The sequence below is a fragment of the Ambystoma mexicanum genome, chromosome 7q (assembly GCF_040938575.1).
Source record: "Ambystoma mexicanum isolate Mex_15411 chromosome 7q, UKY_AmexF1_1, whole genome shotgun sequence".
In the NCBI taxonomy this organism is placed as follows: Eukaryota; Metazoa; Chordata; class Amphibia; order Caudata; family Ambystomatidae; genus Ambystoma; species Ambystoma mexicanum.
Window position 1 is genome coordinate 653,710,729 of NC_090941.1, and position 22,861 is coordinate 653,733,589.

General features: G+C 43.4%; 1 protein-coding gene across 1 annotated transcript in view; it reads right to left on the reverse strand.

The window, feature by feature from the left end:
• Positions 1–22,861, reverse strand: part of MTUS2 (microtubule associated scaffold protein 2) — a 1,571,269-nt gene that overhangs the window by 541,927 nt on the left and 1,006,481 nt on the right. The window contains exon 6 of the mRNA XM_069639493.1: positions 7,042–7,134. Within this exon, the coding sequence (XP_069495594.1) occupies positions 7,042–7,134 (93 nt within the window). The remainder of the gene's footprint in view (positions 1–7,041; positions 7,135–22,861) is intronic.

Consider the following 22,861-nt stretch of genomic DNA (forward strand, 5'->3'; position numbering starts at 1 on the left):
ACTCGCAATGTCCAACATTTTTTAAAGTCAAATCCAAACAATGGCCATTTCAGATTTTGTTCCGCGAAATATTGAAAACCCCCTCCAATATTGACCTGCTAAACTTTGTTAATATCATTTCCAAACCAATCTTCCCATCCAAGCTTGTATTTTTCAGAAAAAGTAATAATTCCAAAGTGGAGCTTCTGCTGGCCTGAAGAGATCTTTCGGAATCACCAAATTCAACTGGTGAAGAGCAGAACTTGTACAGCTCCTATTTTCCACGACAGCCAAACCAAGTGGCTCCATCTGGTGCGCAAATATCCTTAATTATTGCACTTCACAGATTGTGGAAACTAATTGAGGTCAAGATTGAAAAAGTGCCAAATCATTGGGTCTGGCAGGTATAGAATTTAGAATGTACTAGTAATTAATTCATTGTTTAATTTGGATTTGTCAGACTGTATGTGATTTGAAATTTATTTGTATACTTATTTTAATAGAATTTAATATTTGATTTAAGTGTATGGAATGATATACTTTGCGATTAAGGATAGCCTCATTAAATTGTCTTTAGAATTAAAACATCATAGGGAACGCTGCAGATGCAGAGAGTGAACGTCCTACATCTCCCTCCAAACCAGCACTCAAGACCTTTAACTGTCTCATGCAGTCACACATGGATATACTGATAAGTAAAGTCAAATCACTAATTTTACAACAACTCTGAGATATTGTGGAGACTAACAACCTCTATGATATTCATCAGGCCGTTCTGTGCCAGGCTCCAGCACTGAACCAAGTGATTCCTAAGGCAGATGACATATGCAAACCTATGGATGTATACAATGCTGGTGACCTGATTCTGGAAGATTTATCAGTGGCCTTGGGCACTGTGGCTCATGAGATTCTACTGGACTGCCTGCATGGACTAGGGATTAAAGATAAAGTGCTTGACTTGCTTGGTCCTTTATTGCCCAATCTGAGTCAAAATGTTAGTCTTGTTTCACATGTCTCACTCCTTCATAGACTTACCTGCGGGTGCCACAAGGTTCTTCTCCATAGCTGCAACATTTTCATTTGTATCACTGCTCCTTTGCCATTCTGCTACAAATTCACTAAGTCCAATTTTACACCTGCCAATGATACTGGAAGGTACTCTGCACTAGTGATGGCCCACTTTAGAGAGTGTATATTGAAGGTGAGTGACTGAATGGATAGCATCCCACTCAGACAGCGATTACGATCTGCTGCAAACACAAACAGATCTGGAACTTCGACTTTTGGCTCCCTCTGCTACATGATTGCCTGTCCCCACGGTAAGTGAGATCTGGAAACTGGAAGTGATTAGACATGGCAATTTAAAGCCAGACACTCAAATAAAGGCACTAACTAGGCGCTGCATTTTCAATTTAGAACTATGAAGGCAGATTCTCGGTTTCCCTTCCCACACCATGTTGCATTGGTTTAGTCAATTCTTTTGTCCTCTAGGCTGGATTACTGCAACACGGTTTATGTGAAACTCCCAAGGACTGACATTTTTAAATTTCAGCTGATGCTGAAAGCAGCAGCTCGCCTTTTACCTTGATGAGGGAAAGGGACCATGGAGCACCCCCTTAAACCTGTTCCCCACCCAGCCACCAGAATTCCAAAGCTAATAATCTGGCCTGACCTTTTTACTCACTTGTCCTACCCTGAGCCCTGCAAAATAAGTTCCACTTGTGTCCATCATGGGGTGGGTGGGCTCTGGAAAGCCACTTGTCCGACATCCAACAATTAACCTCCCCTAGGGCTCCAACTGTCCTGCACTCTATCTTTTCAACTCCCCTGACCTGGGAACCATACAGAGTACCTGACAATGTGTGTCCAGCCCTGCATCCCCCATCTCCCATAGAAACCAAACAAAACCTGTCCTGGCAACAACCAAACAAACCAGTTGCCTGGTCACCCGTCCCCTGGAGAACACACAAACCTATCCCCGGCAACCACATGTGTTCCTGGGTGGGAGCGACAGCCTTATATAAGACATGTGGAGGGAGAACAGAGCTCTTCTTCTTTTTAGCTGCTGGCGGTGTGGTGTGCTGACCGTGTAGGCTCGGAAGCAGAGGCTCCAGAGGTCCTTGCTCTTGTAGCAGGTACCCTCCCCCCTGTCTGGCCTCATCTTTCTCCCCTGGTTCCCTTCCTCCCCAACCTGCTCTATTTTTCAACCAGTGGGTCTCCTGGCCTCTCTACCTCCCCCTGCTTCTTTCTCCTAGCCTCGCAACCTGTCCCCCCTGCCCCTGCTGCCTACATCTCTGTGCCTCTCTGTCCCTCTCTGCTCCTCTGTCCCCTCTGTCTGTATCCCTCTGCCCCTCTCTCTCCTTCTCTCTGTGTCTCTGTGTCTTTCTCCCTATGTATCTCTCTGTGCCTCTCTGCGCCTGCCTCTCTCTCTTTCCCCCTCACCAGCTCTACCAGCACCCTCCTCCAACTCCCACTCAACCCTTCCCTTTCTCCCTTGGAGTTCCCCCCCACCCCCCTCCGCATCCAAGGGTACTCTCCAGGCCCCGGGTTCTATGCCAGTGGATGTGCCTAGCTAGTCCAGTGTGTCAATATCCTGCTGACAATGAGTTTACTCCTCTTCCTGTAATAAATCGGTTCCTGTTTTCTACAAAGACTTTTGTGCCTTCATTGTGTTCCCACTTTTCAGTGCAGCCTGCCTGTTATTGCCAGATGGGGGCCATGGGGACAGGGGGGAGCGGTCGGGGGGGTGGCAGACCTCTGCATACACAACACACCCCCACCAGGTCTGTTGACTCCCTGGTCCAAAACGGTGGCCCTGTCTGGGGTCTCCCTCACAGCCTCCCCCATTTTGGCCTGGCTCCCATTTCCACAAAGGTACTGATCACTTTTTTATAAAACAATATTCTCAGCCCTTTTTTAATTAAAGCAGTGGTGAACATTTGGACCAACACAGTTTCTCTGGAGTCTCTCCACTTCCTTGTCTACCAAGTAACTCTCTGATAATGTTCTGGTAAACACAGCCAAATCAGAGTTTGGCACTTTGCATAAGAAAGCAATCTCACTCTTTTTGCTTGGTTGTTACACCCATGGATATTCGAGGAGACAGAGTTCATGCGAGCTACTGACAACTTGGACAGCGTCCCAGTGCTCCTTTTGAGAGCTGTACACATACTCACACTCGATACCTCAGAGATTAGTGTCATGGTTAATGGAGAAGTGAACTAGAGGATCAAATTAGACTTGTAGCCAAACTCGTTCGATTACAATATCAAGGAACATCTTTGACAAAACAACAAAATACTGTCACTCTATGCCCACATCTACAGTGAATTACCTTTTCTAAGGTTTATGTACAACTTTGGAAAACAAAGGGCGGTAACACAAACAACCTACAAGCTGATCTCCTTTGAGCAAGTTGTTTATTCCACAGGCTCTAAGCAGACTAACAGGGGTAAACGTATAAGGAAGGAGAGAAGGAAGGGAATTAAGGGGAAGAGAGAAAGATAAGAAACAAAGGGACAGAAAAAAGGAAATGGAGGAAATGAGGAAGGGTAAGAAAGACATAACAACAGAATAAGGAAGGGATGGGCAAGGCAGAGAAGGAAGCCAAGGACACAAAGAAAGGAAGACAGAAAAGAAAGGAAGAACAAAAAAGGAAGCAAGGTAAGACAGGACAAGGGAGGAAAGGAAAGAACAAAGAAAAGAGAAGGGGAAGGGGAAGGAAGGAAAGGAAGGGAATGAAAAAGATATGGCAAGGAGGAAGGAAGGCATGAAGGGAGGGGATGGAGGAAGGGAAAGAAGGAAAGAAAGGAAAGAGGAAACACATGAAGGAAAGGAGGGCGGATGGAAATATGTAAGGAAGAGATTGGGATTAAGGGGTAAGGAAGCAAGGGGGAGGAAGAAAGGAAAAGAAGGGATGGAAAGAAAGAAAAGAAAGCAACAAGTGAGAAAGGGGAAGAAAGGAAAGGAAGCTACTAACGAATGAATGAAGAAAGGAGCGCACTCTACCCTAGAAATTCATGACAAGTTGCATAGCAATCTTTTTATATAACATTTTACAATATGCTATACATTGGCCCTCATTCCGAGGTTGGTGCTAGTCATCGCGCTATTACCGTCATGACTAGCACCAATACCGGTACCGCCACCGACTTGGTGGTATGGGGACCTACCGGTCTATTCCGACCTTTTGAAAAGCCATTCCCCATTCCCATTTGAGCCCCCATAGGGCTCAATGGGAAGTTGGAAGGGGTCAATAACGGTACTGCAAATTGCGGTACCGTTATTGACCCCGGTATCCCTTTGCGTGTCCCGTCCATAACGCCTGGTAAAAACCAGGCTTTAAGGGAGGGACCCGCAAAGGGACCTCGGAATAGGGCGCAAAGGGATTACCGGCACCGGTGTCATTACCGGTGCCCGGTATCCCTTTGCTCCCTGGTCGTAATGACCCCCATTGTGTTTCCTTGTGTTAGAAAATAGAATCAAAAGTGTGAAAAAATGGTTCTGTGTTGTGCATAATTGCATAACATATACCGTATCTATAAATGTCTGAAATCATTCTTAAATACAGCCTTTGACTTTTCCAAAAGGGACGTCACCAGGGAGTGCACACAAGCACTGCCAAGAGTGCCAACCTGGAGAGAAGGCCGGGGCAGGTTGATGGCATGGCAAAAGGGGATCTATAAAAACTGCTGGTGCTCAATTAAGTAGGACAAGGTGTGGGGGGGATGGGGAACTATCACCATTTGATGGGGCAAGAAGGATGGGTGGTAGGTGATAGGGCTGTGAGCACTTGTGGATGGCCAGGAATGCTGGGCTGGGAGTTATGCTTACTCCTGATGGGAGTTGAAGGACACAGGGGGAGGGGTGCTTCAATGAAATGCTGTATGAGTGTATAGGACTACGAGAATGTTCCCCCTTTTTTGGCTTAGAGTTCTAATTGTATGATTTGCACTTTAAAAAAAAAAGAAAAAAGGAAACATACATACATATTTTACTAAATTTGGCACACATAGAAAATAAGGACACGTATGCTACACACGGGTATATGTCTCTACGTTTAACAGCATCATGCCTGTGAAGCAACACGGCAGGACAGAAAGCAAGCACGCACTGCTTTGCAATCCTTTTAGGGTGCAAATCTGTCTTTCATAGAAGTACACTTTGGCAATATTCCTAAAGGAAAATCAGAACATGTGTTCTAAAAACTGCACAAATGTTATGTTATGAATGGTACAATGTCAAGCTAGCCAGGAGACATTACTGTAGAGGAATGCCTTTTAATCCTGTTTACATTTCAGGACATCATGTCATTTCACCTTTAGTTCAATCATTGAAGCTATGGGAATGGATGGATAGTTGGGTTTATACCAGTCCAACTCCCTGCAGCGAATGCTGGAAACATGTCAGATTTTCTGGATACCCCTCATTAATATATTAATATATTCAGTAGATACATTTACATACCATTATTCTAAATGTATGCAATTTTCTTCACTTGAATATTAAGGAGGGAGAGGGATATCCTGAAAAATTGTAAGGATTCCGGCCCTCGAGGCATGGAGTTGGACAACCCTGGTTTATACTATGATCAAGATGGAGCTACCAATCTCTGTGCATTGAATAAGTGTTGCTAGTAGGACACAAGAGCCCTCATTAAGTGTCTGCCGGTAACCCGCCAGTGCTACCGGTGGGTTACCAGCAGACTCGTTTTACCGTTACCAGCACCCGATATCGCAGTGTTACCGGGATATTGCAGGTGCCGGCAATAGCGCTAAGTTCCCATTGAATGGGTTTGCCCCTATCACCGGCACCGGTAGTAACAGTGCCGGTGATAGGGGCAATTCCTTGCCGGTAGGGGCCTGAACTCCCAGCAGGTCAGGACTGCCCCTACCGTCAAACTCAGAGTATGCCGCTCCAGGAAAAATGCTGGATCCGGTATTACCGGCCGATTTACAGGCATTTGTCCCTGACCGGCTTCTTGTAATGACCCCCAAGGTCTTTCACATTCAGTTCCGATGGTCATGTTGAAACAGTAGACACTAATGAGCAGGTGATAATCACCAAAAACGTGTCTTTCACTATATGAATTGATTCACAAGAAAGATGTACCGTGCTGCAGCATCTCCAGTCACAGCTCAAATTTCTAATAGCACCCTATGGGTGGGAGACGGCCAATCATGAGGCTAGAAACGCAGGCTGATACTCCCGATCTAGCCCGCGTTCCAAGCTGCCTGATCGCTGGCTCCCCAGCCCGCCAACTTGGCCCAATGCTGCTGCTGCAGTCATTTTGCCCCGCAGCTCACAATCCCCACTTACCAGTTTGCTGTGGTGGCACTTGCAGCTTCGCTCCTTCCTCCATTTGGCCCCCATGGAACGGGAAGAGGGGCTCTGTAGGGATCCTCGCCTTTCTCAACCATGGCAGCCATCTTTTCACAGTATTTTCATTCAATAAACGGGAAGCTGCACGTGCCCCGTTCTTTTTAACATCTTGTGTTACTGCTTTGGTAACCATGGGTGCTAATGGTGTGCATTTTGGGGGGGGGGGGGGGGGGGGGGGGGGGGGGGGGGGGGGGGGGTGTGTGTGTGTGTGTGTGTGTGTGTGTGTGTGTGTGTGTGTGTGTGTGTGTGTGTGTGTGTGTGTGTGTGTGTGTGTGTGTGTGTGTGTGTGTGTGTGTGTGTGTGTGTGTGTGTGTGTGTGTGTGTGTGTGTGTGTGTGTGTGTGTGTGTGTGTGTGTGTGTGTGTGTGTGTGTGTGTGTGTGTGTGTGTGTGTGTGTGTGTGTGTGTGTGTGTGTGTGTGTGTGTGTGTGTGTGTGTGTGTGTAATAACGGAGTCCCTTTCCTACTGCCACTGTCAAGACTCCACACTTCTGTTTTGCAAGCGGCCTGTCCTTGCATTTAAAACAAATCATTTACTTCGTAGAAAATACTCATTAATTGTACTAATCAGACATGCGACATGATGCTCGCTGCCAGATTAATGATACATGAACACAAATCGTGTAATGATTAACAATGTCTCCCCGCTGAGTCTTGTGAAGCGTGAGTGCTCTGGCTCCTTACCTGGTGAGTATAGGCTGGTTGCTGACATCACTAATCTTTTCGGCGATACTACAGCAGGTTTGAAGTCTTGTTCTTTTTGCATTTTCTTAGAACCTGTAAAAATATGTTTTAAAAAATACAATTAACATGAAATTTAGTTTACAAAAACAAAATAATTAAAAAATATGGAAACTTAATTGCAAATATCTTTCCCCATTCTAGATGCATGCACTCTTTGGATGCTAGAATGCAAACGCTTTAAGCCAAAAACCCACTTGCAGTTCCTGGGATATGCCTGCAGGTCCACCCAAACTACCAGATTCCCATTGCAACACGCGCTCTAGCCTTAAGATTGCACAGACAGGGTGTCCGGTCAAAGGTTTGAATACAAAAGGTTCAAATGCAATAGGGTCGAGTCAAAAGGACCAAAAACAAAAGGTTCGAATTTTGTTTTTTAATTATATATTTTTGGGGGTTTCCGTATAGGTAAAAAAGTGGTTTTTACCACAAAAACAGGGGTTTGGGGTTTTAATTATATATATATTTTTTGGGTTTCCGTGTAGGTAAGAAAAGTGGTTTTTACCACAAAAACGGGGGTTGGAGGGACCCCCCCAAACATTTTTTTTAAAAAAAAATACATTTCGAACCTTTTGTTTTCCGTCCTTTTGATTCGACCCTATTGTATTTTGAACCTTTTGATTCGAACCTTTGACCTATAACCCACAGACAGCTCACAGCACATATACGCTGCTGGAATATGAAACAGGCATCCCAATTAAAAAGCAAAGATTCAAGCAGACGCTCGAAAATAAAGTGAATGAAGGAGCACTTATATTCGGTGCGGTTACAGGAGCATATGTTGTTTGTGATGAAGCTTTGCACGACTCTCGAGGGAGTACTTTTGGTGCACTGGAAATCAATCCAAACAAATCCTCGAGTGCATGGTTTTCCAGAAATAATCCATCCCTGTCTTTCGAGTACCAGCTACTTCAATCGATCCATACATCACTTCACCCCCAATACACCACAAATTAACCGATTCTCGCGGCTGTCAATGCTTCCTATATGGTGTCAATGAGAGGGCAGCAGCACCGTATGTTGGCCAGGCAATAGTGCTGCTTCTATGCAAAATGGATGTCATGCCAGCCACTAAAAACTCGCCCGTCCTCCCAACCCAATGTCCTATTGTTTTAAAACATATTGTTTAGTGGCTCTTCTCCGTCTCACCCCAATCTCTCCTTGCACCCTTTTTGTGTTTTGGTTCGCTCTCTACTCACTCTCTTTTCACCTTTGCCTTTTCCCGAATCTCACATTGTCCTCCCTTTCTACTGTCACCCTCCTCTTTGAGCTTCTCTCACTCATCTGTTATCTGCCTCCACTTTCTCTATTCGCCAAGTCATCTCACTTCTCGAGGCTCTAGATCCTGTTCTCATTCGTCTCGAAGTTTACTGATCTTCTCAGTCCCCCTCCATACAACCTTTGCCCTCATTTATTTCTTCTCACCCCATCTGTTGCTCCCTGCTAAGACCCTCTACCTGCTTCCATTTCACATGCTCCTCTTACTGACCCCTGTAATAGAACATATCTATTTGCTTTTTAGTGGTTCAGTTTCCAGAGGAATGCCACTAATGCAATGGTTATCACAATGCAACATTCCCGCCCCACAAGAAACAGGCTGTTTTAACCTGAATATTTTAGTTTTCTTAAAAAAAGTAAATCAAGAAATTAAAGGTGGTACCCTAAATTGCAGTCTTGAGGAAGCCAGACAAAATGTTACAAATTAATACTGGCAGCTCGGCTACACAATGGAAACGCAAACTGCCTGCTTTGTCTCATTAATGTGATCATTTAAAATATGGTAGCTAGTCTACTTTATATCTTTGCAGAAATACTTCGTACTGCACTGGTTTCCTGGCTACCCTCTGAACCACAGGCCCAGGTTCCTGCCCTCCCAGTTGCACACCTGCACTGCTTCCTGGCAACGCTGCACTTGGGGCTGTGTCTGTAACCCTACAGTCCCCCTACCTGCACGTTCCCTACCTGCACTTTCCAAAACTTGCTATCTGCACTTAACCCCTTGCACTGCCACGGCTGGCCGCACTTCTTGTTTTTTCTTCAATGTTTCAATCCTATCTCCTGCACTTGCTCCTCCTCCCCATCCCTTGGCACTTCTCCCCTTTCCTCTCCCCTGCACTTGTGCAATCTCAGTGCCACTGGGTCCAGTAAGATCGTTGTCTTGTCCCCCCCCCTTTGTTCCCCTCCCCTGCCTCGTCGCCTCTTGGAACACTTGTGTGTAGTCGTGTTATAATTAAAATATCATATCATATGATATCAAAATGAAGACACACAACTTGATTTAGGGCCTCATTACACCAAGGCGGTAAAATACCGGCACCGCCTTGGTGGAAAGGGGATTTACCGCCCCATTCCAAGGTTGGAGGGGCGGTAAATCCCCCTTCAACCATTGCCCTTCCCCATTCCCATTTCTGCCCCATAGGGCTCTATGGGAATGGGGAAGGCGCTAATTACGGCACCGCAATTTTGCGGTGCCGTAATTATCTCAGAGGTCCCTTTGCGGGTTGGATTTTAACGCCTGCAGAAAGCAGGCGTTAAATCCCCCAACCCGCAAAGGGACCTCGTAGTAAGGCGGTAAGGATTTACCGGTACCGGTATTTTACCGGTACCGGTAAATCCTTACCGCCATCCGTGTAATGAGGCCCTTAGTTTGATTTAACTTTTGTGAAGCTACCAATTTTCAATAAAAAAAAGAAACCATTAACTAGTGTTTGTATCAGAGAAATATGTTGCTGTAATATAGTTCTCCAATTCTTGAACTGATTTAAATTTAGAAATGTGGACACTATCCATGACAACTGTTGGTTCTGTGATGAATCTGGGAATTTCGTCCCTTTTCCCCAACAGGGAGCCACCGCATTGAGGCTAGGGGGGTGAGCCTGTTCCGCAAGACCCTACCTAGTTGTTTGGGCAAGCGAGAGCTCACTGGGAGGTCCTCCCCCTCAGGGCTGAAAACTCCCAAGGTAGAGTGGGATCTTCCTTAAAGACTTTAAAGGTGATACACTCTTTGTGTTTTGCTGACACCTCTGCTGAATGCTCCTCAAACTCAACATCTTATAATCAGAAGCATGTTATCTCTTGTACCAGAGACTCCTACAAAAACACTGAAATCCTCAGCTGGAGGAGGATATTCCCTGACGCTAATCTGACCGCCAGGGGAGGAGATGAGCAGACTGGCCGCTGCCACTGGAGCAAGCGCATCCTGGAGGCGGGACCAGAGAGAGGACATGGTGAGGAGCCCGGGAAACACCACGGAATCCAGGAATGCCTTGGGTGAAAGGTCTTCAGCCCCTGTACTGAGAACGGCAGAAAAGAAGATGGACAAGGCCCTGAGAATGCCGCTGCGACAGGAGGCCATTAGAGTGGCGGCAGAGGTGAACATCACCGATAGCAGCATCACTGACCCTCACTGGTAGAAGCGCTGTGAGAGAAAAGGTACACAGCCACACAGGAAAAAGGGAAGTAGGCCCGAATCCTTCACCAGCGAGGGCGTCCATGAACAACCTGAGCAGGGACAGAGGGGTCCTGAATAACAAAAGAAATCCAAGGGTTAGAGAACCTGTCAATAACCGATACAATGGCCAAGGTGTCCTGAAGGATACAAGAACTATACACTGATACCGATACTGTAAGTAAAGAGAACCATATTGAAAAGGCCCACAAGGAGAAAGAGACGCCAGCAGATAAAACACACCCAGTGGCCACAGAACCCATAAATAACCTATACCAGGGCCTAGGCATCCTGAAGGACAAAAGGATGCATACCATTAGTGAAAACCAAGAGAATCATATTGAAAAGGCCCATAAGGAGAACAGGGTGCAAACGGATAAAAGAAGCTCAGGGGTTGACAATATTGTGAATAGTTTACACAAGGGCAGAAGGACATGAGGACTACTACTAATACTGAAGGCCAAGAGAGACAAACTGAAAAGTGGAACACCCATTCTACCATGTAGTGGGAAAGCTTGAGTGAGAACGTTGGACATTCTGTGAGAAACCTGAGAGTATTCTCACTCCTATTCCCCTTGGGTCCTCTGCACAGATGGCCAGGGAAAGGCCATCAAATTCGGATCCTAACCCTGGAGGTGGACAAGCAAGGGAGGATCACCTAGGTGGAGGGTCCTTGGGGACTGGGAGTGGGATGCCCTTGGGAGGGACATGATATGCCCCTTTCCATACTAACGACCAACCCCACCCTTCTCCAGCCTTCATGGTTTATTGTGATTCAGCTCCCCTGACTTCCTCATATATGACCATTGACAGTAATGGGACGAAGAAGAGGCAACTGGGAGTAATGAAGACCAGGTCATTTACCACCCTGGTACTGGGACAAGAAAGATGCCTGCTAAGAACTGTCAGGGCCAGGCATGTCCCTTTGATTATGGTCAGGCAGGGCCAATTGGATATTCGCAAGGGGCTGCAGTTATATAAAAGGAGTTCAAATCAGGAGGCAGAGGCGTTGAAGCAGTAGCCGCAAGGCCACGAGAGGCACCAGGGAATTGTGTTTCTGAAGCACGCCTACGGTTCATGGAAGTGCGGCTTGGGAGATGGGGTTCCGTGGAACCGATCGAATGCTGGGAAGGGAGCCGGAGATGGAACCCATGCTGTGGAGAGCAGAAGGCTGAGCAATCTGTGCTGCTGGAAAACCGGTGGACGCAACCAGAGAGTTTCTACCAAAGGAAAAACCTGCTATGAGAGTGTTTGAACTTTCATAGAGCAATACTTTGTATTGGAGAGGTCGCGTGGTTGACGGAATATGTTTTCGAAGGTCTCCAATTTGAATCCTTGTTAACTATTGAACTCGGAAGAATACTTTGTATTGGAGTGGTCGCGTGTGTAAGAAAGCACATTTATGAAAGTCTCAGAGGGCTGGGCGCTTGATTAAAGGAAACCTACAAAGATATTAAACAACGGGCCTAACGGAATGAAAACCTTAACAAATACAACTTCATGGCTGTTGAATTCCTAACTCAATGAAAACTTAATAAATAAGCAGAACTCTTACATGTGGTGATTCAAAGTGAATGGAGCTTTACATTCAAATAAAACCACAATGTGCCAAACTCAGAAATTAATGAAACATCAATCCAAGTAAAATCGACATATGCTGAACTTTCAAGTGAACAAAACGTTTAATTTAAGTGAAACCAGTACACACTGAACTTTAAAGTAAATGAAACTTTAACATTGCAAGTGAACCCACTATATGTTGAAGATTAGGGTGAACTTCAACAGTGAATCAAAGAAAGGCATATTAAATAAAGTGGGAGAAAATTGTACATAATAAAAATATACTTTGAAAGCTGAATGAACTGCAACTCTGAGGTTTAACTATAAGCCAAGATATTAGCACATAGACCAATTATACAAAGAGGTTGCATGTGTGGCGCAGAACTTTAAGAAGACTGAGAATACTGTTGTGACTTTGCAACTGAGTCTTGGGGAAGGGAACCCTGAGACTTAACCCTTTAATTGACTTGAGGATGGAGTCTCAAGATTCTTTTGTGTTTGGAACTGTTTTATTCAGAACTTGAAAAGGAAACCCCGATATTTGTTAAAACTATATCATCCTGAATTTAAGGAAAACCATTGTGAGACTTTTGTTGGAACTGTTTTATACTTGGGGAAGGGAGCTGAAGGGAAGCTGCGAGCTGGACGGAGCTCCGAACTTTGTGTTGGACACTGTTTCTGTTGGTTGCTGACATCCCTACACATTGTATAGATTAGTTGTGAGGGCAAGTATAGGATTTGGACACAGACAGATTCCTAAATTGAACTCTTTGACTCTGACTTTCCTTAGTTTTATTTTGGTAGGGAAATCCCACCATAGTATAGGGCAGGTTAGGTTAACAGAAAAACAACACATTACCCATATCAATAGCTCATGGCAATTCCCAGCGAAATGATAACCTCACTCAAGCTCAACGCACAATGAAAACCGAACTGGAGCTGCTAACAGGACATCACAGCTCTCACTCTTCTACCACTACTATACCATACTAACACCGCCCCTCCTGTTTCAGATCCGCTAGAGCACCTGGGGCCCACTTCTGTTAAGGATGGTACGCGGTACAAATACCTTTAACATTAACATGTGTAGTATTATTTTCTTTTATTATGAGAAATAAGTAATAAAGAAACATTGCCACTAGTATTGCAACTACACATAACACTCAATATGCAAAAGGTTATAAATGAATATGCAGCTATCATTGTCATTGCCTCCATGTCTACTCACATCAGTGTAATTTTAGGGGGGACAAGGGTGTTTGTCCTCCCCTCCCTTTGTGGCACTCCATTCTGTCCCACTCATTTGACAAGGGCCCCTTTCATGTAGATGTCATGCCCCCCACCCCACATTTTCAGCAAGGTTACTCCACTGTCTACTCAAGACCATTCAACCATCTTGTTGTAATGTGGCTTGGAGTAGCAGTGTTGTGAGGTCATGAGCTGGTGGAATGTGATGGTTGGAGTGTTCTGAGTGGACCATTGGGCTTAGACTGAGAGAGAGAGCTGTGGTGTATGGGTGTGGGGGCAGCCCGGTGTCTCCCTTCTGATGACTCGTCATCTGTGTCCCCTACCATCCCTTGTGCTTACTGATGGAGTACAGGACCAGGACAATAAACCATCTTCAAACTTACCTTGGGTGTCCCGGATACCCACTTTGTTACACATCTCAGAAGCATAATCGCCATATTAAAAGTAACTGACTACCTCCATTTTTCTTGCTATGCTACTCATGAAATGAATTATACCTCTTCTCTTTCCCAATGTGATATTACAAATGGGTAAACCAGGCCCTTATGCTCACTACTGTCCTCAGAGTGTAACAAGATGAGAGCTGAAGGTTGGATGGCTGGAGCCTGGATGAAGGCTTGTGGTCTGCACAATCCAAGAATAATCCAATAAATATCAAATCCAATTGGAAAAACCACTTATCAAAATCACCAGGGTCTCTGAACAAAAAACAACTAAAAAGGTAAAAATGCCATTAAAGAGTTAAGTGCCAATTGGAATTGATAATGATGCAAACAGCAGCCAATTATGAATAAAATATGTCCATAGGTCGGGAGCAGATTGCCATAGGCAGGGATGCATCTCAGTAAAAAACAGTAGTTATTCTCAAAAATCAAAAAGAAAAGTATTTTAGGAACTCTAGAATCCAAAAATGCAATTTCAGTTGCTTCAAAATCCAAGCAGAAAAAAGGAGGGAGGATCCCTCCTCCCCTCTCCATAGTCTTTCATGGAGTGAGTGGTTCCATTCTGCTCCTCGGTCCTCCAAGGTCTGCCTCCAGCCTTCAGTCTTGTCTTGTCCAGATATAGGAACAGCTCTCTGACTGCCCCCGCAAGAGGACTTCTTATAGCATCGGAGCATTGTTTACCTCAGCCGTCTCCTCCTCTCCATAGCCAGAAGCTAAAACCATCACTTGAAGGAAGTAGTTTGAAGCTACAATATCTCTGTAGCCAGAAGCTAATACCTTCGATTGAAGGATATAGCTTGAAGCTAAAGTACCTAATTTGTCAACAATCTCCCTCGCATCTGGCCTAGCTCAGAAGCATTAGTCCATTGTAGTCTTTTACAACTTTGTTATTGTTAGAGGGAACATTAAAAAATGTTTACTAAAACAAACAGAACAATTGTAACACATCCCAGACCATTGGAGTACAGCGCATAAGTATTGTTATTGTAGTACCTATTTGTTCCAAAACAATAGATTAGTCTGTCTCACAGCCCAGACTTTCAAACTGATCGGGGAAATCTGTTCATGGATGTTAATATCTGCTCACTGCATTACTGCATGAATACATTTCAATGCATTTTACTATGTACATGCCTGTGTGCCTAATGACTACATGGCTTGAGATATCGCTCAATCTCAAGGAAGACTAAAATACATGTCAACACTCTTTCCACCAGCATCTCTGCTCATTTTCACTTACTGTACTCAAACACCTCTGATGTTTCTCCTTTACATGGTACAATAACCTATACTCCCTCACTTCTCTGCACAAGCTTTGTTGCAATCTCACTTAAGGCACAATGACAATTTTATTTTTCTCCTTTATTTTGCGTATACACTCCTGCGACCCCGTGTGAGCTGCAGCTGTGTATTACTTTCCTAGTATCTCTCTCTCTTTATAAATGTACCTCTGACCTCAATTTACACCTTGCCTATGACCACTATCCTTCAACTTCTGTCAAGACCTCCCTCCATCTTTGCTCTCACCTTCACCTCTCTCCGTATTTCACCTAATGTTCTCCGACTTTTCCTTTTACTGCCACCTCCACCTCTACTGCCTTAAACTGTTTCATTCTTTCTCACCTCCAACCCTGTCCTACTCTAACTTCTATTTCCTGTCTCCTCTCCTTATCACATATTCTCTCACATTCCTACCTCAGAGTTTTCACCAACATCATTGACTTTAAAACGTTATGCAGAATTTTTCATCCAATTAAAATTTCATCCATATGGACATACCAATCTAATAATAAACTGCATATCTAAGCCACACACAATATTTTAATTTCCATCAATTTCATTAAGCAGCTCTTCCACAATAATAGCTTGCAAATCATCAGATGCACACATTTCATGGAATACATAATATGTATTAAACATTTTCATGGTAATGACCATCAAGAGCTTTTCATATATTTTGATTTAATACTCGGATCACTTGATATATAACCAGCTACCAAATAGCAACTAAGTGCACCTGCTAGAAGTAAAGTATATAACAGAGTAGGTCCGCATTGCCTTAGGCCATACTCTTTCCATTATTGAATCAACAGATGTTTTTGCTCTAATTTATATAAATGTAATTTATATAAAGGGTAGAAAATAATAAAATTCACCACTGTTTCAATCTCACCAGGCCCACAGGGACAACACAGGTCTACGTCTTGCCATTTCCCTGTTGCTGTCCGCATAGGGAAGGTTATCATTCCTTAAGCAAGGCAGCAAAATTCAATTTCTCCTTCATGGGGAAATAAGTATTTGGCAGTATCAATTATAGGGGCAACGTCGAAGCATGCTCTCATTGTTTGACAACTAAATAACCTATTTTGTACAATAAAGCCTGCATGGTGACTTTTCTTATTTTCTCTGTGGCATCACTTGTCATCTGTAAAGGATTGTAACATACTTCATCCAGTATAATTCCAGGGTCTATCCATTGCTGATCATATCTGTTATCAATGCATGGGTAAATATTGCTGCCAGTTTGCATCTCTCCTCTTCAGCTGTCACACCGAAAGCCCATTGTGCCTGCATCCCTCCGAGGTTGGCTTTTCCATCTATTTCTCAGTTTTTGACTAGAGTTAATGCTTACGCCTCACGCCTTTACTTGTATGCTCTTCTGTTTCCACCTCAACTCTCTCCTCCATCTTCCCATTGTTCTTGTTCTGTCTCAAATCACCTGCGTCCATCTCCTTGTTAATATGGTAGTGTATATCTTTGTTCCCCCAACAGCATCTTTATCTAGAGTCTGCTATTTTCTGGTCCCCTTTTCCTGCTCTTTTTCCACTTTCTATTTTTTTGTATTTATTTGTTCTTTCTCTCTTGTTATCCCTCTCCTTCATTTGGTCTTTTCGTCACCTTCTCTTTCTTTTTATCTCATTGATTTCTTTCTCTTTCTGCTTGTATTTTCATTATCATCTCGTCCTTTGTTTTTACCATCAGCCTGCATTTTATCTCATTGGATTATTTTTCTTTTTCCTTTTCATCACCTTCCTTCGTCCCCCATTCACTTCTTCTTTCTTGATTTTCTTTAATTCCATCATCTTTACCTCACTCTTCCTCTCAACTACTCTTATTTCGTTTGACCTCTCTTCTCCTGTTTCGTTTCTAACCTCCTCAGCGTCTCTATGTTTCTTTATCTCACACTTGCTGATTTCTTGGTTCCTAGTGAAAGTTTTGAATGCCATAGTTTCAAAAAAATTGAATCGAAAAAATGCTTTTTTTTTTAATGGGGGGTCCCCCCAACCCGTTTTTTTACCACTTAAAAAGTACTATAGTAAAAAAAAAAACTTTACCTAAAGAAAATGTATTTTTTCGATGCATTTTTTCTGAGACTTTGGTATTCAAAACTCTGCATTCGAAACAATGTCTGGATACCGATTTCTCTCTTTCTTGCAGTCAGTTCATCACTTCTCTTCTCCCACCCGGGGTCTAGACAGGGCTATCTTTCTTAAGGGTTGGTTGCCTCAGGATCAAAGCTTCAGCCTTTATTTCTATTGAATGCTTTTTATGTCAGAGAGCATTCTCTCTGCTCAGAATAAGCAATTCCGTGCAAATTAATGATTGACTTCCTCATATGGAGGTTACCGTGGCAATGGGACAAGGTTAAGCAGCCTCATTTATGGGTGACTTTCTCTTGCATCCCATGACACCTTGCCATAGGCGTTTGTGATGTCCAATGCTGTAATATGTTACAATGTGGCACACACTTTCGAATACCCAAGAAGTGAGATAAACTCTTTGATTATATCAAGCACACTTGCCATGTCATTAACCAAATCAGGCTACGTTGAACTATTTCAAAATAATAGGGTTTACCGAAAACGTCTTTTAAACAAGTGCTACTTTCCTTGTTAAAGAAATTAACACTGCCACGTATTCTGCTTTTTAGATGACACTTGGCCTGTTCTATCACAGTCAAAGCATGACACAATGACACGACGCCAAGAGCGCACCTCGCAAACCCTCCTGTGACGATTGTGTCCCTAGACTTTGCCCTAAACCACTCCCACCCCAAGCGCACTGATGTGGCTGCTCTGTGGTACGAGGGCTACACAAATTCATCCAATGACATAACCAATCACAAACCATGCAACAGAGTAGTTAAGAAATAGTGAAAGGCCACGCACTCTGTTGCCAGTCAAGTTTTCCTGCATTGACTTCTCCTCCAAACGCACGTTTTCATGACTCCATCAATCTTCAGAGAGGCTGTGTTTCTTTTCTTTTTCAGGCGTGTCTTTATTTCCTTTTCAGGTGTAGCAAGTTAATTGACTTTAGTGTCTCTAAGGATTCTGGTACTTGTATTTTTCGCATTTAATTTCTCTTGCAGGTGACTGGAAACAACTCCCTCCATGGCACAGATTTTACCCCCGATAGGTGGAGGGGGAAAGCCATGATTGTGGCTCTCCATTGTAAGGCATGGTCGCCCTGGTGCTGCAGCCTTTGGAGCCCGGGACCCCTGGAACATAATTTTAAGAAATAGTGACAGGCCACGCACTCTGTTGCCAGTCAAGTTTTCCTGCATTGACTTCTCCTCCTAATGCAGGAAAACCTGACTGGCAACAGAGCGCCTGCCTTGTCACCAATTTTTAAACATGCGACAGAGTAGTCTCAGCATTGATTGCAGTAGACTCAATCCCTCTATCTTAACCTCAGATAAGCTATGTTTAGGGTTCATTATCTCTATTCCCTACAGAACCAATGACAATCTAGTACAGTGATGAAATCATTGTTTGACCTATTATTTTAATATGAAAGAGCAAGTGCAGAATTCTACAACAGGGGGACAAAGCGGGCAAGTAAAAGGGGAAACAGGCTGAGAAAATCTTTTTATGAATTGTTCACATTGGAAAGTATTTCTGTTCAGCTCATCAATTCTGTACACTGCCTAACATCTAGAGCATTGTAATCAAGGTGCTTATCTACCCTGGCTTTCCCCCAACACGTACTGCCTTTTGTGATTTTTTGAATTCCGTTTTTGTAGCTTTATGTTTTATCTTTAATCAGCAGCAAGTCAGGTATGACCATATTTGGGGTACTTTATATGCTAAGTATGCTGTTCCTCCCTCACCTTCCCCTCACTTTTTATTTTTGTGTATGTGTTGGCTGGCTTGCCGCTGTTCTCCCTCAATGCTCTCTTAATTGATCCATTATTTTACTTACCATGGTTCTTCTTCATGTAAAACCAATACAATTTATTTGAAAAATAAACATTATATGAAGGTGGCATTATTGGATTTGTGGGCCCACACAAACACACACGCACATCAGTGATTTGGTCAAGTCCCAAACATCTCAACACTAATGCAGTCTAGGCATTGATGGCCTATGCCAGAAGAGCACCTGGGCTGCACTTGCCAATGGCCCTTTCGTGTTTCCATGCAGACCATGCAAGTTCACGCTGTGGAAGAAAGCGCTGTGACTGGGATTCATCTTCCCTTATCTGACTGCATGGTCTCATTAAAATTAATGTGTGTCTAGCTAATGGGCCACAAGACATATTACAAGTAAATGTTTCTGAGCAGAATCCTTAGAAAATGTCGGAAAGACAAATGTATGGTAGAATTGTTCGAATTTCGACTGTACAAAAATTACGTAGAGCCGAGAATTCCGAACATTTGCACCGTATGGCAGCATTTTAGTGAACAAGGGGAGTGGGTGTTGCAGGGGTGTCCGCCGCTCTCTAAACAATAACGAGAAAGAATAAAAGGACCCTGCAGCGCCGGTTCCTGTGCGCGTAACAGGAAGGAACTAGCGTTGCAGGGAGGCAGGGGAGCCAGCAAGGTAAGCGGGGTGGAGGAGTGAGGGGGTAATAGGAGAAACGTGAAAATGTCAAAAGGGAAAAGCAGTTAAAAAACCATCGGTTTTTCCTCCCGCTGACTTTTCCCTTTCGACATTTTCACGTATATCCTTATGAGCAGTGCAACAGCTCTAAGACACAGAACATCTGCCTTTCTATCACTTCTATTGAGAGGCTTAGACCTTTACTTCCCTTCTAATGCCCTTTCAACTATTCTTGCCCAAAACAAAACATGCAAATCGAGGTACAGTACTGCGCATATTGTGCCATATGCAATGTAAAGCCTTTTTTGTGATAATTGACAAATCAAGCAATTATAGAGTTGTAGAGGAAAAATGTGCAAGAAACTGGTGTTGAGTTAAACAAATTGCTCAACAATATTTTTAAGTGTGAAATGGGCAGAGCTCGTCCTTTGTAAATCATACCAACATCTTTCGAACAGTTACATTGAAGAGAAATATAGGAAAAGGAGCACAAATGTAAAAACTATCAGTAACAGTTGGGAATTGTGTTTGGTATATCCTTGTGAAGAGTGTGTTTATTTCAGTGACTTTTTGATGGAACAAAGAATGCACACAGGGGAAAGTAATTCATAATCATACATTGTTTATCTGACAATTCATTTTACCTGTTTAAATAATGTCTTGTGGTAGGCTTGTTTTACATCGATCTTACTTAGATTCTATTAAAGTGACACGGATGCATGAATTCACTGGAGAAGGGTACCCCACATAAATCTTTCATAAAATCAGCAATGAGCTAAATATCAAACCTATGCTGAGAGGATTACTCTGGACTAATGGAATTATCCAAGCAGGTATTGTACCTTATCGCCTTCCAGACTAGCCTCTGTTAGGCAATGCAAACCGTGAGCGCCGTTCCACAGGTATAATTTACAAATGCTGAATCGTTTTATATGTATCATGCAATGGACGCTTCAAAAAGTAACATTCTGAACTAAAGGAAATCTCTTCCAGGACCACAGACCACTATCAAATCATTCATCATAGAGCTTTCAGCTGTGCAAAAAACACTGCTTGGCTGTACCTGCAATATCCCTTTCCAAGCTGACCCCTTCCCAGTCCCTTTTTCCCCGCTGGGACAGAATCCCTGTAATAAGGTAGAGTGCCTCAGTGTAGGCCAGGCAAGGAATGCAGTCATAAATGCCACTCTTTTAAGTGTTACAGGTAATATTTTCTATGTGACCATTTGCAAAGACCACAAACTCAAACAGTAACTGAAACATGAATCCCTTAGAGGCCACCTTGGACCTAACCGTACCATATGGCTGATGACCATGATTAACTTGCATCATATGTTGGGTTGGTCAAGGACGGGATTCATGTTGCACACACCATGCTGGTGGCAGGAGTGGGGTGACAGCAAAACTGGGATATTGTCGTAAAGTAGATATGAATCATGTAGGAAGATGCAATATTAAAACTGCAAATGCAACACGAACACAAACTCATACAGGGGGTGATTTTTTACACATGTATTCTAAAATGGCAGGGGCATTCTTGACCGGAAAGATAATTAGTTACTTAGTAATAAGGTCATACGAATAGGGCAAGGTTCACAGTCCTTGCAAGGGAACCAATGTTATCTAGCCCTTTGTATTAAAATCTTTAGCCGGGATTAGTCATTTGGTTGGTGGTAGTAAACCTAAGGCCTGAGGCCGGGTCCGACGGTTAAGTATTTTTCCAGGTCATCAGAGGGTGAATGTGGCTGCATAAATTAGTTTAAGGTGACAGGAGTCTGTGGAATGGAGATGGCTATCTGTGGTTCAAACACAAATCTTGTTTAAGTAGACCTGTCTCTATTTGCCAAAATATGCCAAAATATGTCAGTAGAACCATGTGCAATCATACTTAAAGTTAAAGGTCTTAGGTCAGTTATTGCTAGCAATGAATTATGTTTTCAATATCAATGTTTAACCATGTACTGACATCAGGACCTACCACAAGGCATCCCAAGAAGAGGTGTGTTTTGAATATGATCTGAAGATAATAATGAAGATAAGCCTGTCCAATGAAAATGGAAGAATTGGGAAAAGATGGGATTTCTTTGAAGAGCTTTTGTCCAATCATATTTTGGGGATGGAGAGTAATAAATATATCTAAGAGTGTTTTAAATTGTTGCAAAACGTATATAAAATGCCAACTGATGTTGTATTGTTGAGACTTGGGATAGTTTGGTCCTGCAACACCATCTAATTACTCCCTGGGGCTTTTGTACAATAAACTTGCTTTATGTACAACCATGTACTTGCTTCTTAAGTGGTGGGCCTGTCTTGGGTTAAGGTGATCAAAGGTCCACCCCTACAATATGCAGTGGAAATCAAACCATTCAGCAAGAATTGCGGGATACTCAAAGGGCATCCTTTAATTTAGCTAATAGAGTGGGCGTTATTAATGATCACTTGAATCTGTTGCTGGATTACAGGTCCTACTGGACACATCGGCCCTTGCAAGATTCTCAGTTTCCTTTGGGATCTGGTAAAAGTTTGATACCTTCGGATTCCAGTGACTCTGTCCAGCCCCTTTTCTGGACTAGTCCAGTGCAAACAATATTCCCCGCAGTGGCCTCCTGTGTGTCCCAAGCGCCTGCACTAATAATACTTAAACATTCACCACCCAAGAGCCCCTTGGCTCCACTGGACCAACCCTATGGAGTTGATTAGAAATTCTCTCTATTTATGACATGAAGTGCCAGCTGCATTTGTTATGCTGCTCACTCGCATTCCCGGATAACCCTCGAAAATGAGGCTTTGCCCTAACAGACCTGCAGGGCAATGCAGAATCACTCTCTACACTTTTTGTGGCCTCAGAATGAGTACTTGTATACTTTAGGATTTCCTGGACAAAGTGCACAAGATATTGAACCATGATCAGGATACAATGAACTGTTCCACCTAAAACCTGGCACCCAGAGTCTGATAATCTATCTGGCAGATTTCCATTATTTAGTAATTGAGTCAAACTGGCCTGACCAAAGCCTTGTTAAACTACTGGAACATAGATATTAAACAAAAGATGTGCTAGCCCAGGTTATAAAAACTCTGGCCACTTGTGCATGCTAATCCACCTAACAAACAATTTGGTCCACTATCTTAATGAAAGGAACGAGAATAGCAATATCCAATGATCAAATCTGAGAAAGCACCAACTGAGTCTGATACTGGAAGGACTTTTGGCTCCTCTTTTCCTGTGCAAAATGATGGAT